The sequence below is a fragment of the Rhinatrema bivittatum genome, chromosome 1 (assembly GCF_901001135.1).
Source record: "Rhinatrema bivittatum chromosome 1, aRhiBiv1.1, whole genome shotgun sequence".
Taxonomy (NCBI): domain Eukaryota; kingdom Metazoa; phylum Chordata; class Amphibia; order Gymnophiona; family Rhinatrematidae; genus Rhinatrema; species Rhinatrema bivittatum.
The window spans coordinates 36,121,077-36,143,320 of record NC_042615.1 but is presented as its reverse complement, the minus strand read 5'-3'; the positions used below and the strand labels follow the sequence as shown (position 1 = coordinate 36,143,320).

General features: G+C 46.4%; 1 protein-coding gene across 2 annotated transcripts in view; it reads left to right on the top strand.

The window, feature by feature from the left end:
- Positions 1 to 1,445: 1,445 nt before the first annotated feature.
- MGARP (mitochondria localized glutamic acid rich protein) overlaps positions 1,446 to 22,244 on the top strand; it is a 45,251-nt gene continuing 24,452 nt past the window's right edge. Inside the window, exons 1-2 of one of the 2 annotated variants that reach the window (XM_029594996.1) lie at positions 1,446 to 1,654; positions 21,407 to 21,510. In XM_029594996.1, coding sequence (XP_029450856.1) covers positions 1,579 to 1,654; positions 21,407 to 21,510 — 180 coding nt within the window. In that variant the 5' untranslated portion in view covers positions 1,446 to 1,578. The remainder of the gene's footprint in view (positions 1,655 to 21,406; positions 21,511 to 22,244) is intronic. The other variant, XM_029595077.1, reaches the window with a different exon arrangement.

The following is a 22,244-nucleotide window of genomic DNA, read 5'->3' as shown; positions in this document are numbered from 1 at the left end:
GAATATAAGGGGGGGGGGTGTAGATTTCTAGTGAGGAGGACAGGCTGTATTTCATGACCTGTCCATCAGGATCTGAGCAACTTTTTGTGTGTGCAGGAGATCCAAGGGAATGAGTGTACATCACAAAAGGGCCCATAGGTAAGAAGCTGGAAGGATAGAAACTCGTGAAGTCTTGTGCTGACCGCTGCTTTGTATTTTAGAGCAATACCGTCTGATCCATATTTTCATTGGCAGTATTGAAATGCCTGTTTAATTAACTGGACTGGATAAGGTTCTGTCCTCACAAGTGAACACAGAAATGCAGGTGGTAAAGAAAAATGTTTATTCAAGAGGAATGTAATTTATGAAGGGGTTGGCCACGTTCCATGCCCAAATAGCACTCTTTCAAGGCATCTGTTCTGGAGTGCCAGCACTGTGGTGATTTAGTTGTCCATGGCACTGGTGCCAGGTTCCCTGCTTCTCAAGTACAGATGAGAACCAATCATAGGTCCACAGGGAAGAAATCCCGACTATGACATCTTCCAGGAAAAAGAAGCATGTGCCTCGGTTATAACATTAGCCCTTCAGCACCTGGCCTGGAAGGGGATACACCAATACAGGACAGAAAACCCTGGGGGCAACAAATGTGCTGGTGGTGCTCATGGCACCTCACCTGAAAACCTTCCCTCTCACACGAAAATAAGCAGCATAAGGCCAGCTCTGTAAATGCAGTGGATGCTTGAACACCCCCAGTACTGAGCAGACTCATTCAGTGTGTCCGGGGAGAGGTTATTTGTGCTGCTTAGCACCCTTCACTGCTTTTGAAAAGATAGCTCCCATGATAAGCAGGGTTTAGGCAGATTCCCACTAGGTCAGAAGTAGGGCCATCCTTGAGGGAGGGGAGCAAATGGGGAAGATACCCTAGGCCCTTCCCCCATCCATCTAATTTCAGCATTTCAGGACCGCATTGTGGTGGAATCACCCTGAGCCCTGCACCCTTCTAAGATTAGCTCTGATCTGAAGTCCAAGAGTCAAGAGGACGCTAAAGTGGCCAAAACCAAAAGTGCGTTCGGCCAACAATGTGATGATAAAAGGCAGAAGGTTATTTACTAGCGCGACGTGCCAAAGTCCAAGTTTACAGCATGATCCCACCAGACGCTGCCTTCCACTTCCTGCCGGTGCCCTTCAGGTGTTCTGCTGTTTGTGTCTCAGTGATTTCCTATAGGTCGATGGCTGGGCCTGAGCGGAAAGGACCTGCCCTTGTTCTCATATTGCAGTTCAGATTCGCAGAACTTTATTGGCACGACAATTTTACGCGTGTTGCCAAAGTAGTATGCATAATGATTAATACAAAAGGGAAAGAAAAGGAAAAAAAATACATTATAACAATAGTCAAGGAAGTCGGAGAGCCTCTGGCTTCTATTATAGAACGCTCAGAGGGGCGGAACTAGCTCCCGCCCACTGCCTCGTGGGCGAATGGTACAGTGACCTAGAATGCGCTAGGCGGCGACGCTCGTGCATTGTCATTTGCCTTGTATTCCGGCACGCGCTCGGATCCCCTTGACAGCCGTTCAGCTCAGCCTCGCGGACAGCGCAGCTATGCACCTCTGCAGGGCCGCCTGGCGAAAGCTCGCGCCGCTGGCGCGGGCTTCCTCTGCCTCCCTCGTCAGAAACGGTAAGCGGAGCCCCGAGAATAGCGGCAGAGCGCCCCGAATTGTATTAGTTAGGGAGCAGCAACGTTTGCAAGAAGTCGGGTTTTTTTTTTGTTTTTTTTTTAGTGTTTGGGTGCGGGAGAGTCGCCTTTCGGTGCAGGCTGCAGGTGACCTTCGCTTCGGGGGAGCGGCTGAAGCGCTGGGGATCAGGTGTCCTCTTTACTGGTGAAGGTCACACGCACCACGGCCCCCCTCCCCTCGTAAGCTGCCCTGGGTTTTTTTGTACGGAAATGAAGGTGATTACGTTGTATTATAAATACTGCTACCTTCTTATTTCCGTGTCTGGCTTTCACTTATGGCTTTTATGTTCTCTTTTCGTTTTAACGGCGGATCTGAAACGCTTTCCGCGTTGTCCACCGTTAAAATCGTAGTCTCTTTAATTTGTATTGAGCATCAAATATCCGCTTGCTCTTCTTCTTCTTTATTATTATTATTATTTTTTTAAATAATACCTGAAACTGCCTTTTTTTAATGTATTTTTAAAGACGCAGGAAAGGGCAAGCCTTCCTTAGAAAAGGGCAGTGCTATAGGTTACGCAATTGGTGCTGGGGGGGACTGGGGCCTGCCGAGCTGCGCCCTCTGGTTACTCTGTATCTCTGCTTCCTTACTGCCTGCTAATGAGCTCTCTTTAGCACGTACGGAGGGGTTGATTGTATCCATGTGGAATTACCTTTCCCAAGTCTATTTTAAAGGGGTGGGGGGAGAAGCATAGTGTTGAAAAATATTCTTAATCGTTTCGCTTTCGATATGCTTTTTTTTTTTTTCTTTTCTCTCTGCCTGATGTCTGGTTTCTCACTGTAGACTGAGAGTGTAAAAGGCATGACGTTTTAAGACGCCAGTCGGTCGATTTGATCGAATACTTTGCGATTGGTTTAACACTCAGGCCCTGATCCACCCCATAGACACAAAATGGGAGACGAAAAAATCAGGTCTTTGATTCCGTATTTGACACCCCCCCCCCCCCAATGGCATCAGGAACTTGGGAAGGCAGGGGAACATGGGCAGAAGTTGGTTTATTTGGCTCCCCCATTCCCCCCCCCCTTCCAAAAGATGGTCCCCCTTGCTGCATTTGTCTGGCAGTGTAGTAAAGCATCCCCCAGGAAGGGCTCGTGGTGGTTCTAGTGCATGTTGCTGAAAGAATCCCCCTTTATCTAAGGCAGCGGTTCTCAACCTGTGGGTCGCGACCCCTTTGGGGGTCGAATGACGATTTGCTAGGGGTCACCTAAGAGACCATCGGAAATATGGGTTTTTTGTCGCTCCTCGAGTCAATCCCTCCTCTCACCGGATGCAGTAAAAAAGTTCATTCTGCGCTCCCTCGCTCCCCGATTGGCCGGTGCTGGGCAAAAGGGGCTTGCCAAAGCAAGCCCCTTTTGCCCAGCACCGACCAATCGGGCAGCGCGCCCTCACTCCTCGAGTCGCTCCCTCCTGCTGTAAATGTTGGAATGCGTTGGAAGAGGGGTAGTCATATACGGCGAGTATATCTCAAACTCTATATTTTAACTGTAAAAGTTGGGGGTCGTCTTATACGCCGGAAAATACGGTATATAGGGGTAGATTTTTTTTAAAAAGCGTGATCGCGTACTTTTGTTTGTGCAGCAGGCGCAAACAAAAGTACGCTGGATTTTATAAGATACGCGCATAGCCACGCGTATCCTCTAAAATCCTGGATCGGCGCGCACAAGGCTGCCGATTTTGGGCAGCCTGTGCGCGCCGAGCCGCGCAGCCTGCCTCCGTTCCCTCCGAGGCCGCTCCGAAATTGGAGCGGCCTCGGAGGGAACTTCCTTTCGCCCTCACCTCACCTTCCCCTCCCTTCCTCTACCTAACCCACCCCCCGGCCCTATCTAAACCCCCCCCTTACCTTTGTCCCTAGATTTACGCCTGCGAGAAGCAGACGTAAATCTACGCGCACCAGCGGACTGCTGGCGCGCCGTCTTCTGACCCGGGGGCTGGTCCAGAGGCCTAGACCACGCCCCCGGGCCGGCGCCATGCCCCCGGTCCCGCCCAGCCCCCGAAACACTGCGTCATCCGGTCCCGCCCCCGACACGCCCCCTTCGAAAAACCCCGGGACCTACGCGCGTCCGGGGGCTCTGTGCGCGCCGGCGGCCTATGGAAAATAGGCGCGCCGGCGAGCAGGGCTTTTAAAATCCGCCCGATACAGTACAGTTACTTAGGCCTATGAACGAAAATAATTTTACGGTTGGGGTCGCCACATAGTGGGGAATTGTATTAAAAGGGTCGCAGAACTACAAAGGTTGAGAACCGCTGATCTAAGGGATTGTCCTGGCCCACTTCCTTCTGTGCTCCTTCCTTGGCTTCCACTTCTTGTGCCCAATGGGCTGGATGTAATAAAATGTGAGTAAAACATATATGCATGCCGAACCTCCGCACACACGCACTAAAAAGAATCTACTCCCAGCGCAATCAATTGATGTGCCAGTACATTGGAAGCTTAAAAAAAAAAGTGTGCTACTATGAAAATCTGCAAAAAAATGGTTAATATATGTAAAAATGATTTATGCTCCAAAACATGTTTTTCTGTGCATGAATCCTAAGTCCAGGACCTCCATCGTTCAGCCCCATAAACTAGCACTGGCCCCAGAAACCTTTTGCCACTTCTGAACAGGCATTCAATTTTGAGCATTAAGAATACATGGGGAGGGGGGCGGGGGCAATAGTTAATGCTTTCATTAGTGTTAGAACTTACCCGCGAGGGCACTAACCCAGTGACTTCCACCCTTTTCAAGACCAAGGCACCTCTACATGAACAAAAATGTGTGGCATGTCAGCCTCCATGGAGCGGACCCGTAATGTCAAAAGAAGAGCAGGGGAAGCACTGAAAGTCCTGTCAGTGTCTCTACCTAACTTCAAATCAAGGATGAAAAGGGACAAACGCCTGAGCTCATTACAGTGGGCCAGCATCCCCTGTCTGCAAGTGCAGGAGAAGGGAGAGAGAAGTCGCCGTGGTGCGGGTTAGCTGGCTCGGTTACCTTGGCCTGCCGCACGTGACTGTCAGAACTCCTCCATTGCTGCTGCTGCTCCCAGTGAGTCAGATCCAGTGCTCGGTGCACGCTCTCCCCGACTCACTCAGCCTGGGGAAGAGACAGAAGCTGGAAGGACTCGGAGGCTCAGCAGGGGAAAGATGACAAGGTGCTTACGTATCCATCCTAATGACAGCAGAAAAGGAAAAAAATGGTCCGTCCAGTCTTGCCCAGCAAGCTTCTTGTGGAAGTAACTGCCGCTCTGTGCACTTATCCCTAAGCCTTATGATATCGCTAGCACTAATTTATGGGTTATTTTTTTTACTGGGTGATGAACCACCTTGAAAATTCAGACAGTAGGGCTGTGCATTCGTTTAATTCATTTAATTTTACATGCTTGTATAGGAAACAAATGAAACGAATGCACATCCCTATCAGACAGTGCTGCTTGATATGCTTTGCCTATGGACTTGGCTGTAGAAACAGTCCTATGCTTTTCCCCTTATGTCTGCGTATCAGTGCCCCAAACCATAAAAGTCAGGGCCCGTGATGGTTGTCATCCGAATCCAATTCCCCTTCCCTCCCCCCACCATCGAAGCGGAGAGCAGTGGTGCAGTTGCATTAAAAGCATCGAGGATTATTGGTTAAGGGTAGTAATCTCCACGCCTTCTGCTAAATAGTAATTGCCCACACCAGCAGGTTAACCCCTCCATGCATGCTGTGTGCGTTGTGTGTACCGCACAAAGCGGGGCCCAGTAGTCCGTGCTCTGCATGTTGCCCAGTAACCATATTCCAGGACTCGTGCTGTATCTAGGAAGAAGAGGCATGCATGACTACGCACGTTCTCGGATAAGGGAACGTTTAAGAACCACCATTTGTGTTTCCTGTTGCTGTGAGCTGCTGAGAGCAGAACCCAGGTGCTTGTCTGGGTCTGAGTGTTAGGCAGTGGTGACTTTTTTTTTTTTTTTTGTTTTGTTTTGCACACCTGATCAGCTCTGAAGGCACACTGGTTGGGGAAAACTGCACTAACCAATATATGCATTTTTTTTTTTTGTGTATGTGCAAAACTCCTTGCTGAATCTGGAGTAAAGTTTGTGCACAAAAACTTTTAAATTTTGCGAAGTGCGTCTTATAATATGGGCATCCAGCACTGATGGTCCCCTCCCCTCAGCTCCTTACAGTCTTATGATATAAATAACACTCAAACAACCTTCTGGAATTCAAACAAGGCCGCAGCTTTATTGATACAATAACCACCAGAGCCAACTTAACACTCCAAATTCCCATCCCGGGGTCATCTACCACATCCCCACCAAACCTGCGCAAACCAGCAGCATCCCGCCGCTAATCTGGACCCCCCCCCCACCACAGCTCCCAACAAGGGGTCCCCAGCATGAGACTGAACCCAGTCACACGTAGCTGAAGCCAGAGGCAAAGCCCGCCGCATAGCGGGTTCCTTGCTCTGAACCCCACCCTAACTGAGTACTGTCTCTGGTCACTCTGCATAACCCCCCCCCCCCAAGCTGTGACAAACAAGCCCCATAACACCTAAAACAGGGGAGGGAGGGAGGGAGGGGGTCAGGCTGGCTGCTGGCATCAAAAAGGGGCGGGCCCAATGGCTCCACCCCTTTTTAAGCCCCGTTCAAAACCCAATGCCACGATGAAGCCAACCAATCACAGCCCTCAGGTCGGCCCCGCCGCATCATCGCCGGGGGGGGAGCGCAAGGACGCGCATCCCGGCTCTTCCCCCCTTCCCCCCCCCCCTCCCTCCAGCATCCGACCGGAGGAGCCCGGCTGGCGCCCATATTATCATGGGCCCAGCGAGTCAGGCTCCCCCGGCCCTGCCATTACATCAGGCTTGGTAATTGTAACAGATCCCTTTGTAAAAATGTCAAATTACTTATCTATCTTAATACAGTTATTCTACCACACTTCAGTTTTAATTTGATACTTTGTTCAAAGCGAATCTACTTCGATCGCGCTCCTGGTCAGCACTAAGCTGTAATCTGTACGTTTCTGCGTGTATCTTTGGTTTTGTTTTTTTCAGTGTACTGCTTTTAGTAGCTGTATGATCGGTATCAATTACGTGACTAACCATAGGTCACGCAAAGTGCAGAGAGGAGTAGGAAATGAATGAGGATGGAGTTATGGTTCCCTTTGCGATTTTACAGTATAACGTAGTATTGCCTGTGAGCTCCACACCCACGCTGTCCGCCAAGTATGACTCATGTTCTAGTCAGTACTGGCATGAAATGCAGAGGAAAGATTGGTGCAGTTATTAAAGCACCGTTGCCCATCTCTTTATTGTTGCACGAAATGGAGCTTGCAATAATTATAGTCCTCACAAAGTTAAGACACTTGGCAGTCATGTGTATTCATGGTATTACTCTTTTCATTTACAAAATAAAAATAAAATTGTTCTAGCTGAATTTTAGTTTCACAACACCCATGGAATTGTTAGATTTCACCCCCCCCCCCCCCCCCCGGTCTTATTCAAGGCGGATGGTATAATTTGATAGAATGGTGGTGGCGGCAGATGCTTTCAAGCATTGTATGTATGGTGTTTTCTTGCTTTATTTGTTTAAACAAATGTATAACACATCATAGCAAATGAAATAAAACTTCATCAGAACAGGCTGTTGTTTCTTTCTTGGATGTAAATTCCACTTTCGATTGCATTAATCATACATGCCTTCTAAAGTATCTATCTCAAAGGCACCAGCCTTAAAATCCTGGCCCCAATGGCTGCTATATTGATTTATGCAAGACCAGCGTGAATGATCTTGTGCTTTTTGGTCGTGTAATTAATTTGCAGAATTCACCAGCTTCAGTTGTTGTGCTTTAATGAAGCCTGTACTGTTCTTATGAATAAGGCGGGTGATAATACTGAGGTTTAGGTGTTATCTGCCAATTTCTTTGCTGAATAAAGATATGGCGATACTAATTACAGACGGGAAATCTTCAACCGCACGTTACAGTATCGATCTGTAAGATACTGCAGTTGTGGTCGGGGCTTCTTATTCTTCTGCCTATTCATCCTGATGCACCACGCAATATGCACCATGTAACATAACTACCATACACTTAGGCAGGTTCCAGTTGTAGAATCTCATTACCATATCGTAATCTTTGTAAGTTATACACCATGCAACATGCACCATGTAACATGACTTCCAGATACTCAGCCAGGTTTCAGTTATAGAATCTCACTACCTAATCGTAATCTTTGTAAGTTACTCCCCAGTTCCTTGATCCAAGTTTATTCTCCCGGTTTGATGTAATCGCATTCTTACATGCTTGTTTCTGTTATAATGTAAACCAAAATGATATGTAACTTTGCTACATGAATTTCGGCATATAAAAATGTTAAATCACACAGGACTCATTAAAGGTCATCAGATTCAGGCAGATACAGTACAGTGCGCTCCGGAGCGCACTGTTAGCCTGCTATTGGACGCGCGTTTTCCCTTACCCCTTATTCAGTAAGGGGAGGAAAACGCGCGTCCAACCCGCGGTACCTAATAGGGCCCTCAACATGCAAATGCATGTTGAGGGCCCTATTAGGTATGCGCGCGGGATACAGAAAGTAAAATGTGCAGCCAAGCCGCACATTTTACTTTCAGAAATTAGCGCCGACCCAAAGGTCTCTCCGACTTAATATCATAGCGATATTAAGTCGGAGGTCCCGACTTAATATCGCTGCAGCTGTCGGGCTGGCAAAATTGAGCATTGGCTGTCAAACCCGCTGACAGCCACCGCTCCTGTCAAAAAGGAGGCGCTAGGAATGCGCTAGTGTCCCTAGCGCCTCCTTTTCCCCGTTTCTACTGCGCCACCTAATTTAAATACTGCATCGCGTGCACCGGCGAGGGGCCGGTGCGCACACCGGGAGAGCAGGCGTTCGTCCGCTCTCCCGCGGACTTTACTGAATCGGCCTGTTTGTGAGTAACACACGTAGAGTGGCCTGGATTTCTCACTAGTCACACTAGGGCTGTGCCTAGGGCTCCATTTATTTGAGGGGCGGCAGCCAGCAGGCAGAGGAATAATAAAAATCCTGCCTCCAGTAGCAAAAAACCTCTGCAGTCCCTCTGATATCATGTCAGACGCTGCATCATGCATGCAGGTAATTTCCCATGGTGGCTTCTGTTCGAGGGGCGGTTCTATTATGAGGCAGGGTGAGGCAGTGGCCTCGGGCGGCAAAATTTTGAGGCGGCAAAAAGTGGCCTCAAAATATTTCTGCCATGGCCGCCTCACCCTGCAGGGAGCCACCCCATTCCCGGGCGGGCAGAAAAAACCTCTGGCTGGCGGCACACCTTCTCTGAGGCACCCATGAGCTTCCCAATCCCATGAGCAGAAGAAAATATCCATAATGGCACAACTTAAATGATGCCACCCCTGCGGTGCATCTTCAGTGACGTAGTCCGCCCCTCCCACGGCACATCTTACAGTGACTCGGCCCTTTCCCCTTACAGTGCATCTTTTTGGCCCAGTGACAAAAGAAGACATTCGGCACAGCTTCAGCAATATGTTCCCTGCCGCCCCCTCCATCTCAACTTCAGTGATGTGGCCCACCCCTCCTGTGGCCTTGAATCCTGTGAGAGTGTGAAGGGGAGTGCTTGAGAGGGGGGGAGGGGCTGAGAGTGAGCTACGTGAACATAAGGGGAGAAAAAGAGCCACTGATCATGAGTACTTGTGTGTATGTGTGGAGAGAGTGCATGCGTGTGAAATAGAACCACTGAGTGTGTGAGAGCTTGTGCATGTGTATGAGGGGGGGTGTGAGAATTAACATTTGCTACTGTGAATGTATGAGAGAGAGGATAAAGTTTGTGCACCCTCCTTGTCCCCCTCCACCTCTCCCACTGATCCACAGGTATGAGACATGGAAGACTTCCCCCCCCCCATCCCTATTAGTTTTACATAATTGGATGTTTTGAAATATTTTATTGGTGTTTGATACATTTTTTTTTTATTTTTTTGTATACATTTTTTATTGGATATTTTACTATTCATCACTGATTTGAAATATTTATTCTTTTATTGGTATGGTTGATGTTTTGTATTTCATGTTCACTAAGGAATAGTGATGGGTTTTTTTTCCATTGTTGCATTGTATGCATATTCTGGCTTGTGGTTTCCAGATCAATTTTTGTCTGCCTGCTTCTATTTATACTTTAGAGACAGTTTAGTCTATTTGGTGAGGGTCTATCTGTTCTGCATATGTGACCACAGTGAGGTCTTCTGTTAGCGAGTAGTTTTTGTATAGGGGTCTATAGCAGCTTGGCTTATTTTGTTTTCCTTAAATGTTTTAGGGCCAGAAATCAAGCCAGAGACTGCAAAGGTTGGAATCTTTACTGCTATATAAAGAATATTAATGCATCAGTATGAAATATCCTGGGACATGGTTCAAAATTCCTGACTTGCATGAATAATTGGATTTTGTTGGCTAAAAATAAAAAAGTTGAAGCACCATTACTTTATTATTATTTTAAGTTGATCAGTGTTAATTTAATTGGTAATGTCCTACCTGTGGGGTGGGGGAGTGTCATCTCCAATGGTGCTTAGGGGTGACAAAAACCCAAATCCCTCCCTGCACTAGACTGTTTTGTTACATATCTCCAGGGTGACTAAGATATCTGGGGTGGTGACTTCATTAGATGCTGATAAGGCCCTTGATAGGATATAATGGCCCTTTTTTGTTTGCTCTTAAGAAATTTGGTTTTCTTGAAGAGTTCAATAGGTGAATTGGTGTTTGTATGCAACTTCTAGAGCTTTTGTACAAATGACATTCTTACCTCCAGATTCTTAATTCATAGTAGCACTAGGCCATAGAACCTTTGGCACAAGCCATCAGGGACAGTAAACAAGTTTTGGGGGTTTAAAGTAAAAAGTACTGAACATAACATTTCTGGCCCGAGATTGATGTCACTACTACAGGAATATGGTGTGGTGTCAGGGTACCGGATTAACTTAAGTCTAAATTGCAACCTTTTACTGATAAGATCTGTTTCCTCTTAAGAACATAAGAATGCCAGACAAGTGAGTTTTTCCCTCCTACCAGCAGATGGAGGCAAAGGGCAAGTTATTTGTCCTGCTATTTCCCTCTCTAGCCTGGTGCAACAGGGGAGGCCTTAGTCTTCTGCAAAGGTGTCAGACTGGGGGGGGGGGGGGGGATGCAGGAGCTATGGCCCCTCCAAAATTTCAGTCAACAAGCATTGGTGCTTTCCCCTCCTGCCTGCCTGTGCTGAAAAAAGAAGACATTGGTGGCAGTGGATAGGGCTGGCGGAAGGCATTAGGCACACTAGACGGCCGCTTAAGGTGCCAGAAGCGGGCAGAGTGCCGCAGTTGATGTGAGGGCACCATTTTTGAAACGGAACAAGTCAGGCGGTGTGATGCATAGATTGCCCTACAATGTGATATCTCTCCAATGTCTCTGCCTAGGGCGGCTGAAAATCCATGCACTGGTAGTGGATGGTGCACAGTACTTAATCATGAGTTCATATTTTGAAACGGAGAAAAGCGCTCCGTGGTGATGGCTCTCCTCCCCTGTCGGTGCCTGAATGGTGCACTTTGAACCATAACCACAACACTCGAGCCCAAGCTCAGCAGCAGAGGAAGGAAGAGGGAGAATACCATGGAGGAGCTCTTCTGTATCAGAATATGAACTGATGAGTGAGGGGATCCAGAGGGGGCAGGGAGAGAGTGAACTGGGGATCAGTGTGGGGGTGGGGGGGGAGCGAACCAGGGTGAATGAAGGGTTTGGGAGTGGGAAAGAGTGAACTGGAGAAAGTGAAGGGCTTGAGGGGTGTAGAACTGGGGAAAGTGGGGAGGGGGGGAATAGGGTGAGTGGGGGGGGGGCAGGCCTCTCCATTCTCCCCATTAGCATCGTACCTCACTCCCCCATCCATCTCTTCCTTCAGCTTTTCCTTCCAGCCCCAATCTCTCTCCACCCTTCCTCCCATCAGCCTTCCTTCTCCTTGCCCCTGCTTCCACACTTGTCATCTTGCTCTTTCTTCTCCCTCCTGCCCCTGCTCCTACCACCACACAAATTAAAACAGCAAAGGCACTGCAGGACCAGCATAGCATCATATTATGTTAGGGCTGCAGAGCCCTTGTTGCCAGACTTCTCTTCCTTCTCTCCTGCCTCCGCTCCAGCTCCTTCCTCTCTTTAGCACACACCTCCCCCCCCCCCCCCCCCTCCAGTGATGGAATAAGAATTTTGCTGCTCCCTGGCACTGTTGGTGCTGTTGCCCCCACATTTCCACCCCTATATATATATATATATATATATATATATATATAATGATATTTATATTCCTAGTTAACTGTTAAACAAGCGTTTGGCTTTTCCACTTATGTTTATTGTAAAGCCTATGGCTGAATTACTGTTTGCTGTAAACCGAGGTGATGTGCATTACGTGCCGCGGTATATTAAAAAAAAAACTATAAATAAATAAACTTCCTCTTCAGCCAGGAGACAACGGAGCAGAACCTCTAAGGCACGGCCTTCTTCCTTCTGTTCATCCTGCTCCAGTGAATGAATGCCGAGGGGAGAGGGGCTGCATTAGGGAGCAGAGGGACTTATCTTGGCTTTCTGCTGTGGCCTTGCCTCCCCCCCCCCCCCCCCCTCCTGTTTCCTGCACAGGGCTGGAAGAGGGAGAAGAGCAGTTTTGTTTTTTTTCCCTTTCCTCTGTCCCTTCCAGCCTTGCCCCTTCCTTCCTGTTCTCTGCACTGGAAGGGGAGGGCTTGGAGCAGGAAGCAGCCTTTTCTCTGAGTGAAATTCAGCAGTACCATATATCTCTCCCCCCCCCCCCCCCCCCCCCCATCTCCACTCCCTCTCAGCCCTTGTTCCATCACCCCTTCTGTTCTTTTAGTCTCCCTCCTCTCTTCTCCCTGCTCCCACTCCTCCTGTTGCTCTCTCTACCTCATGCCCTCCCCCCTCCTACCCACCTCCCAGAAGCAGTGCCAATATAATATCATATTATGTGGCACTGCCAAGCCTGTCTCTCTTTTTTTGGGGGGGGGGGGGATGGGGTGTTAAATAACAATCCTTCACTCTTGGTATCTGATGGTCTTCTCTCCATGCAGTAAAGAATAGTCACTTAATACTGACATTCTTATTACTAATACTGATTTTTTTGTCATTTTATCCTTTACCACTGTTTGTTTGTTTTTAGCACCAAGCATTTATTTTGTCTAGGAACGAGTAATTATACTCTGATTTATATGAAGAATGTGTGTAAGATCCAATGATAAACTGGCAATGGAAATGTAGGCGGAGCTTGGAGTGGAGTAAGAGGCGGTGCTTGGTTTCTCCCCCCCCCCCACCCATATCAACCAGAAGGACCTTCTGCCCCTGGTCCTCTGCGTCAAGGAGGAGGAAGGGCCACCGAGTCAACTCAGGCCTTGGGTTAATTCTTCCAGGATAGGCCCAGGCAGAGTCAGGGGGAGCTCCAGCAGGATGACAGCCTCTCCCCAGGGCGATCGGAAACGGCAGGCTTCTGCATTTCCTTTTAAGAAGCATGATGGCTTTAAAAAAAAAGCTTGGAATAGCAGTGTGACCTGGCAGCAGGTTGATGGCAGACTCTTCCCCCACTCCCCAATCAAAGGAGTCTCAAGTATGGAGGGGCTGGGAACTGTGGACAATGCAAGGCCAGATGAGCGGCAAGGTGTTGCTAGCTCATTTTGCAGAGCGTGTGATGGAGAAAAGCCAGTGCAGCCTCTATTAAAAGAGGCAGAGCACGTGTGGAACAGCGCGGCCTAACCATGCCACCGTTTCCTATTAGGACGGAGTTCCGTGGTGGCAGCTCACATGTGGCACTCCCAGCTTGAGCCAGAAAGTCTGCACTGGTGGCTGGTCAGAAACGGTCTCGAAATCTATTGCCCCGCCACTGGGTCAAGGTGATCACAGATGCAAGTACAGTAGCGGGGGGGGGGGGGGGCGTCATGCTGCAAAGGACAGATGGCAAAGGTCTGTGGTCCCAGAGGGAGGTGGTGTCATGGAAACATGGGCGTTCAAACTAGCATTGGTAAGCTTCCAACAAGTAGTAGAGGGGAAGCCAGTAAAGATCCTTTCTGACTACAGTGGCATATCTGAACAGGCAGGAGGCCAAGAAGAGTTGTTTTATTGTGTATTATCCTAATGTATTAGTTACATTATTATTGTTTACAAACTTGTTTCGCCTTAACTTAATTTTGATTGTCAAGCTTGTTGCTAATTTAATGTTCTCTGTAAACCGAGGTGATGTTTGCTAACGAACCGCGGTATATAAAAATCCTTAAATAAATAAATAAGAGCAGGCAAGTCCTAAAGGAATCAGTTATTGATGGACTGGGTGGAGAAACATTTACAGGACCTCTCCACAGTCCATATAGTGAGACTGGACAATCTGCAGGCAGATGCTAGAGCCATGGGAAGTGGGATCAAGCGGACAATGACTTTAATTTAAAAATTAGCCAGATTGGACCATCCTCAGTGGGACCTGATTGCAGTGCACAGAAATGCCAAGGCTGAAACAGTTCTTCAGCAGAAGGTAGGATGCAAGGTCTGGACAAATACACACACTTCTGCAAGTGTGAACTCAAGGCACTTTTTTTTTTTTGTATGTTTTCTCGCTCTGGTTGGTCATAGGCAGGGTAGTAAGAAGGAGCTGTCCATCCTGGGGAGGTGATGCTGATTGTATCAGATTAGCCGGATGTCCATGAAATGCAGACTTGGTCAGGCTCAGAATAGGGGACCCACTGAGGTTCAACCAAATAGTGCACCTGCTAAAGTAGGGTGCATTAACCATGGAGGATATGGCTCTTGGGAGGCAAGGCAAGTCATATCAACACTGCTAAAGACCGGGAAATATTTGACTTCGCTTACTTACATAGGAATCTGGAAGATCTTTGAAAGATGATGTGCCCAGCACAGTATTTGGCCGCACAGAGCAGTTATGGTCATGATTTTGCAGTTTCTGCAGGATGGAGTAGAGAGAGGCCTAGCAGTGAACTCCCTAAAAGTCCAAATAGCAGTAGCTTGCTGCAGGGGGTAAGTCAAGGGCTCCTCTCTGGTGGCACACCTAGACTTGGTTCGTTTTTCTTCGAGGAGCAAAGTAGATGCGTCCATCTAGCAGGTGCCACCATAGGACCTAAACTTAGTCCTAAGGGCACTGGTACAGGCACTATTTGAACCCTTCAAGAATGCCTCAATTAAAGACCTTACTTTAAAGACAGAATTCACGGTAGCAGTTTGCTCAATGAGAAAAACCTGAGATGCATCTTGCAGAGATCCACATTTGTACTCCTCCAGGGAGGTGGTCACAATTAGGCCAGTGTCTTCCTTTTTGCTGAAAGTAGTATCATATTTCTACCTGAATCTAAAGCTGTTTCTTTACCAGGGTTCAGAAAAAGAGACTGTTTAAGGCAGAAAGAGAGTTTAGATGACTGGATGTTGAGGAAGATGCCATTAAGGTACTTAGAGTAAACGAATTAATTCAGAAACTCAGACATACTTTTTGTGTTTGCAGCAACTTGCAAAGGTGAAGTGGCCATCAAAACATCTATCGCTCCCTGGATCAAGGAAGCAAATATCAGCTTATATAATGAAAGGGAAGTGAGTCCTAGAGGGACTGCAAGCACATTCCATGACAGCACAGGCAGCATCCTGGGCAGAGTACAAAGCAGTAGTACCTGCAACTATCTGTAGCGCAGCCACATGGATGTCGCATTCATTTACGAAACATAGTTTGAACCTTCAGGAAAAGAAAAATACAATGTTCACCGTGGGGTCCTAGAAGCAGTTCTGGGGTACTACTATCTGGGATAAGTACTGTTTTAGGTACATCCCACTTGTCTGAACTGTAGACAGATGAACTCAGGACCAGTGGGTTTATGCTCCCTCCTGACGCGATTTCTGTGGTCCCTCGGAGGTGCGCCTTGGTTGGTAGCTGGGTTTCCCGGCGTGGACTTAGCTGCTAGTTCAGCTGAAAGGCAGCAGGTACAGGAGGCAGTTGCCCTCTCCCTCCGCAGCCAGAGACTGCCTCTCTTTCCTCGGCCAGTAAGCGCTTAATTCAGGTAAGGTTTAAAAAAAAAAAAAAAGTTTTACCTGAATCAGAGACAGAGGGGGTTTCAGGACTTTCTCCATTCTCTGCGCAGTGTGTCCACATTCGTTCCCGCTTCCGTTGGGGTTGGGGAACTGGGCAGCCTGGTGGGTTGCGTGGCCCCCAGTGGGCTAGGCTCCACACTTAGGCTTTTTTCTTGCATGCTGCGTAGTAGGTTGTGGCGGCCGTTTTCACGCGCTCTTGTGTGTTCTGCCCTCTATAGGCCGTCGGTGTGCGCAGTGTGTCAGCTCTGTGCACGCATTGTGCATTCTGTTTTTGGGTGCGCTTTTTACATTCACAAATTTTTTTTTAAGTACTTAACTTGGTGCACAGGTTGTGCATGCGCCTTGCCACACTTATTTTTTTGGGCGCATTTCATTTTTTGAGCGTGAGCTGTTCCGACGCATATTTACCGCAGCGATGGCGCCGGTAAGCAAGAAGCTTAAGTGACTTCCTATTTGTGTTGCCTGTCATATTAGGGCTTCTCAGCCTGACCTGGCTTCTAACCTGTGTCAGCGCTGCTCAGACACTCGGGGAGAATTGTCTTCCTCAGACTTTGCTAAGCTCTTCCCGCCAGATCTTGGTTCTCCCTTGATGGGTTATTTTTCCCTATATGCATCACCTTGCACTTATCCACATTAAATTTCATCTGCCATTTCGGTGCCCCAATTTTCCAGTCTCACAAGGTCTTCCTGCAATTTATCACAATCTGCTTGTGATTTAACTACTCTGAACAATTTTGTGTCATCTGCAAATTTGATTATCTCACTCGTCGTATTTCTTTCCAGATCATTTATAAATATATTGAAAAGTAAGGGTCCCAATACAGATCCCTGAGGCACTCCCCTGCCCACTCCCTTCCACTGAGAAAATTGTCCATTTAATCCTACTCTGTTTCTTCTCTTTTAGCCAGTTTGTAATCCACGAAAGGACATCGCCACCTATCCCATGACTTTTTACTTTTTCCTAGAAGCCTCTCATGAGGAACTTTGTCAAACGCCTTCTAAAAATCCAAGTGTACTACATCTACCGGTTCACCTTTATCCACATGTTTACTAACTCCTTCAAAAAAGTGAAGCAGATTTGTGGGTAAAGCCATGCTGACTTTGATAAAATGAGAAAAATTGTTAGAAAAAACTGAAAGGAGCAGCTACAAAGGTAAAAAGTGTGCAAGAAGCATGGTCATTGTTTAAAAAAAATACTATCCTAGAAGCATAGTCCAGATGTATTCCACACATTAAAAAAAGGTGGAAAGAAGGCAAATGTAATGATGTGGGGACTACCCCACTGAGACCTGATAGCAACTCAAGAGAACACACAGCCTAAGATGTCCTGACAGCTCCCCTGGTTGACCTTTTCAGTGCTTCCTTAATCTGGAGTACGGTACTTCCAGAGCACTGAAAAAGGGTGGATGTTCTTACTCATATACTCATAAAAGTGGAAGTAAGGAGGAGGCTGGGAACTACAGGCCAGTTAGTCTTAGCTCTGTGGTGAGCAAACTAATAGAATTGCTGCTAAAACATAGGATAGTAAACTTTTTGGAATCCAGTGGATTGCAAAATCCAAGGCAGCATGGTTTTATTAGAGGTAAATCTTGTCAAACTAATCTGATCAACTTATTTGATTGGGTGAACAGAGAGTTGGATCAAGGGAGAGAACTAGGCTTCGTGTACTTGGATTTCAGCAAGGCTTTTGACACTGTTCCACACAAGACATAAATTGTGTGCCCTTGAAATGGATCTTAGATGACCGACTGGGTTAGAAACTGGCTGAGTGGGAGGCGACAAAGGGTAGTGGTAAATGGAGTTTTCTTTGAGGAGATTGTTGTTAATGTGTCTCAGGGATTGGTCTTTGGACCGGTTCTTTTCAACATTTTTGTGAACAGAATGGAAGGGTTATTGGGAATGTTTTTTTCTTTTTTGCTGGACAGCTAGGAAGGAGTGGAAAACAGGGGGAGGGATCTAGTGTAGTTCGAGGAATAGTCTTAAGGTCTGGCAGCTAAGATTTAATGCTAAAAAATGCAGAGTAATGCATTAAGGATACAAAAACCAAAGGGAAAGGTAGAGTATTGGTGAAATTCTAAACACAAAGGAAGAGTGGGATCTCGAGGTTATTGTATCTGATGATCTTAAGGTGGCCAAACAAGTAGATAAAGCAATGGTAAAAGCCAGAAAGATGCTTGGTTGCATATGGAGAGGAATGGTTAGCAGAAGAAGGGAGGAGATATTGCCCCTCTATATGTCTCTGGTTAGACCTCACTTGGAACTGTGTACAGTTCTGGAGACTGCACCTTCAAAAGGGTATAAACAGGATACAGTCAGTCCAGAAGATTGCTATTAAACTGGTCAGTGGTCTTTGTTCTAAAGCATCTGGGGATAGACTTATCTAAACATGTATACCCTAGTGGAAAAGCAAGATAAAGGAGATATGATTGAGACATTAAATATCTCAAAGGTTTCCGTGCACAGGAGGTGAGCCTTTTTCAATGGAAAGGATGTTCTAGAACAAGAAGTCATAAGATGAGGATGAAAGGAAGTAGATTCAGGAGTAATCTTAGGAAATATTTCTTTACAGAGAGAGTGGTGTATGCATGGAACAGCCTCTTAGTGGAGATGGTAGAGACAAACAGTATCTGAATTCAAGAAAGCATGAGATAAATACAGGGGATCTCTAAGGAAGTGATAAGAATTATAATGCTGGATGACACTGTACAGTCTTTCTGCTGTCATGTTTCTAAATTCTACAGTTTTGCCTGGGAACGAGGCTCAAGGGAAATAGATGTGTTGGTCCAGTTATGGCCAGTGACTGATCTTCTCTACATGTTATCGGCCATGATGGGAACAAGGATGCTCCAGAGGATGGTGAACCATGCCGACTGGGTACCTTAGTAACACCGGACTGGCCCAGGTGCCCATGGTTTACAGACTTTGAGACCAAGCAGGGTGAGACAACTCAGGCTTGCAAGAAGACCAATTATTTGTTGTCTTATGGTTTGGCTATTGAAAGGAGGAGGTTGAGATAACTGCTTTGAGTAGCCTTGGCCTAACGCTCTTTGGGTGAGAGAGTGCCCTTCTCCCTTGCATACAGCAGAGTCTGGAAGGTGTTCGAAGCCTAGTGTAGAAATGGGAGCATTTCTCTGTTTGAGGCGCAAGTAGGGATGATTTTAGATTTTGTACAGGAAGGCCTGAACAAGGGTCTGGCATTAAATTCGCTGAAGGTAACATTGACATGTTATGGGGCCAGGTGGAGGGAAAGTTTAGTTTTCAACCAGATGTAATATACTTTAAGGTAGTAAAACATGTGAATCTTATCATGTAGTGCCAGCATGAGATGTAAATCAGACATTGAGGGCCTTAACGAAGACACCCTCAAGTCCCTTAGTGTCAATTTAAATACTTAACTCTGAAAACTGTATTGTTGGTAGCAATCTGCTCGGCCAGAAAATCAGAACTCCAGGCACTATTGTGTCAAGATCCATATTTGATGATCTATGAAGACAAAGTTTCAATCTGCCTAGTTCCTTCCTTTTTACCTAAGGTGGCTTTAGAATTTCATATGAACCAGAAGATACATTTTTGCTTTTAAGAAGGCAGAATGTGTCTGATCAAAGGGAAGCTTGGATCTGCTGGATGCCAGAAGAACTTTGTTGAGGTACCTCAAGGTCACAAATGATGTTGACATGACAGACAGGATGTTTGTCTATTCAGGTGCTAAAAGGAAGGGTTGGGGGGCATCCAAAATATCCATTGCAAGGATAGATCAAGGAAGCCATTGTGGCACCTTCTGAGAAGATGAAGATTCAGATGTAGAAATTGCAAAAGGTTTTTAGTGTGTTGGCTGCTGATAACTAAACTTTTTTTTTTTTAATTTAAAACAAAACTTGTGCATAATGGTTTTACTGTTCTTCCAGATAATGCATCCTTTACAAGAGACATTTTTGTATATGATTTGAAGCGAATAAAAATGTATGAATATGGGGTCTATTCTATCGGCAACCTGTCTTAAATGCTCCGACCCCGATGCCACTCTGATACATTGTCTGTGGGATTGCTCAGTTATCAGAGACTTTTGGGCAGCCGTTCGTGGAGCCCTATCATCTATCCTCCGGATGGAGGTTCACTGGTCTTGCTCGCTCTGCCTGCTGAACAATGATGTTGGTGATGAAAGCTTGAATGTGGATAATCTGCAGTTCATAGCAAAAGCTTGCCTCATCGCTAAGAAGTGTATCCTTCTGAAGTGGCTGGACACGGAGCCGCCATCTTTGCAACTGTGGTCTTCCAAACTGACTGAGCTATACCAACTAGAGTATGGCTCTATGTATAAGCACTTCTCTCCACGGAAAAGGCAAGTGTTTCATGACATTTGGGCGTCTTACTATGAGACTTTATCGTCAACGGTTCGAATTTCTGCTCCATTGACCATCAGTGACAAGCAACCATCAACTGCTACATGAGACTTTTCGGGGGGGTGGGCCCTATTTTGCGGGCTCATTGCTATGCCTTAGTTGGCGGTGGTCGCAAGATCTGCCTTCAGTACCCTGCTTCTTTCGATTTCCTAAATGGAGAATTAACGGCTCTCTACCGGGGGGAGGGGGGAGGGGGGGAAAGTTCAATTTTCCACTGTTAAACGGGATAAAAGTCTTGGGTGAGACAGGCTGGTCTTTGTTACTATGTTCTACGATGGCTGTAATGTTTAAACCTGTATGCCCAATAAAACATATATTACAAAAAAAAAATAAAAAAAAAATGTATGAACACACATGTAAAACTAAGAGAAATTCCCTCATTTTTGCGTCCCCACTACAAGTTTTAATTCTGTAATGCGGAGAAGGCACTGGGGGTTTTCGTTTATGATTAACCTACCTGAGTTGGAGGTTTGTCTGGTTCGCAGATCTGCACTTCAGACTTCATGGTAACCTTTGGAGGTTGGTCCTTCATGCTGGTAGCAGTGTCAAGGACATAACACATTTAATAATATTACCCTTTGCAGTTCGGACACCTTGGTTGGTTTGCATATTGGGGAAGTGAACGCCTTGACTTTGTGGAGCCTGTGTTGGGAGGCCTGGCCTCTGCAGGTTTTGGCACGTCTCATGCTTCTGTATTTATAATCTACCTCTGCTGTCATGTCTTGATTCTGTGCTTTCAATTCATTTGATCCTAATATAATGTGAAGAGCAAGTACATGCTACTTTTTTTTGTACTATGTGTCTCCTTTTTTAAGGTTGTGTAGACTTGTCTGGAATTTTCTTAGTGCTGTTAGAAGCGTTAGATCAGATATTGACACCAATAGCCACAGAAGCAAATTGATAAGAACATAAGAACATGCCATACTGGCTCAGACCAAGGGTCCATCAAGCGCAGCATCCTGTTTCCAACAGTGGCCAATCCAGGCCATAAAAGCCTGGCAAGTACCCAAAAACTAAGTCTATTCCATGTAACCATTGCTAGTAATAGCAGTGGCTATTTTCTAAGTCAACTTAATTAATAGCAGGTAATGGACTTCTCCAAGAACTTATCCAATCCTTTTTTAAACACAACTAGACTAACTGCACTAACCATATCCTCTGGCAACAAATTCCAGAGTTTAATTGTGCGTTGACAGAGACTCGACCCTGCTATTTCATTTTAATAGTTTTGTTTAATGTTTGTTTTTTCTGCAGCTCCCCAGCGGCTGATGTCCTCCAGCAGTGTTCCGGGTTCCTCTGGCGAGAGCATGATGTACTATGGGGTGGTTGGTGTCTGCATCACCGGGGCAGGATTTTATGTAAGTACACATTTCTATCCTGAGATTTACTGATTGGAGGCACATTGCGAGTAATGGCAATTTGTCCCGTCCCCCCCCTTATTGGTTAAAGATTAAAAAATAAATAAAAATGCTGTAAATAGCTTCTATGAAATTAACTTACTGAATTCTGTAGTTCTAATTCCATCGTATACTCGAACTTTTCTTTCAGGAACTTGGCCAGGCCTCTTTTGAACACCACTATGTTAGATGACTTGACCACATCCTCCGGCACTTGTTGGTGCATAATTAGTTCTCTTGTATGCAGGTCATACCTGCCAAAGTTGAGGCTTTGTTATTGGGCCCAGAAATATGTTTGCGGTAACAAAACTTAATGAATTTGCCTTCTAGGTTTATTTTGAGAGTAGATTACTACAGTTTTTCCATGGGAACAGTCCCTTGGCCACTCCTTTTTTTTCCCCTAAGACGTGCTGTGGGAGTGGAAAGCTTCTGCTTTGCTTCCCTCTGCCCACTCCCTCCTTGCTCCTTGAACGAGGACAAGATCTCACAGATGCTTGCCTTTGGGTCATGTGACTGCTTCCTGTGCACACCAGCTCTCTAGAGCAATAGGGGAATTGCCAATAACCTGCACCAGTGAAAAGGGTTTTGGTTAGGAATAGAATAAAACAAGTCACTTCTTGCTACAAAAGCATGTTATAAATGGGACACATTTATTAGTAGATAGTCTCATGGGGTCCCTACGTCTGCATTGACCT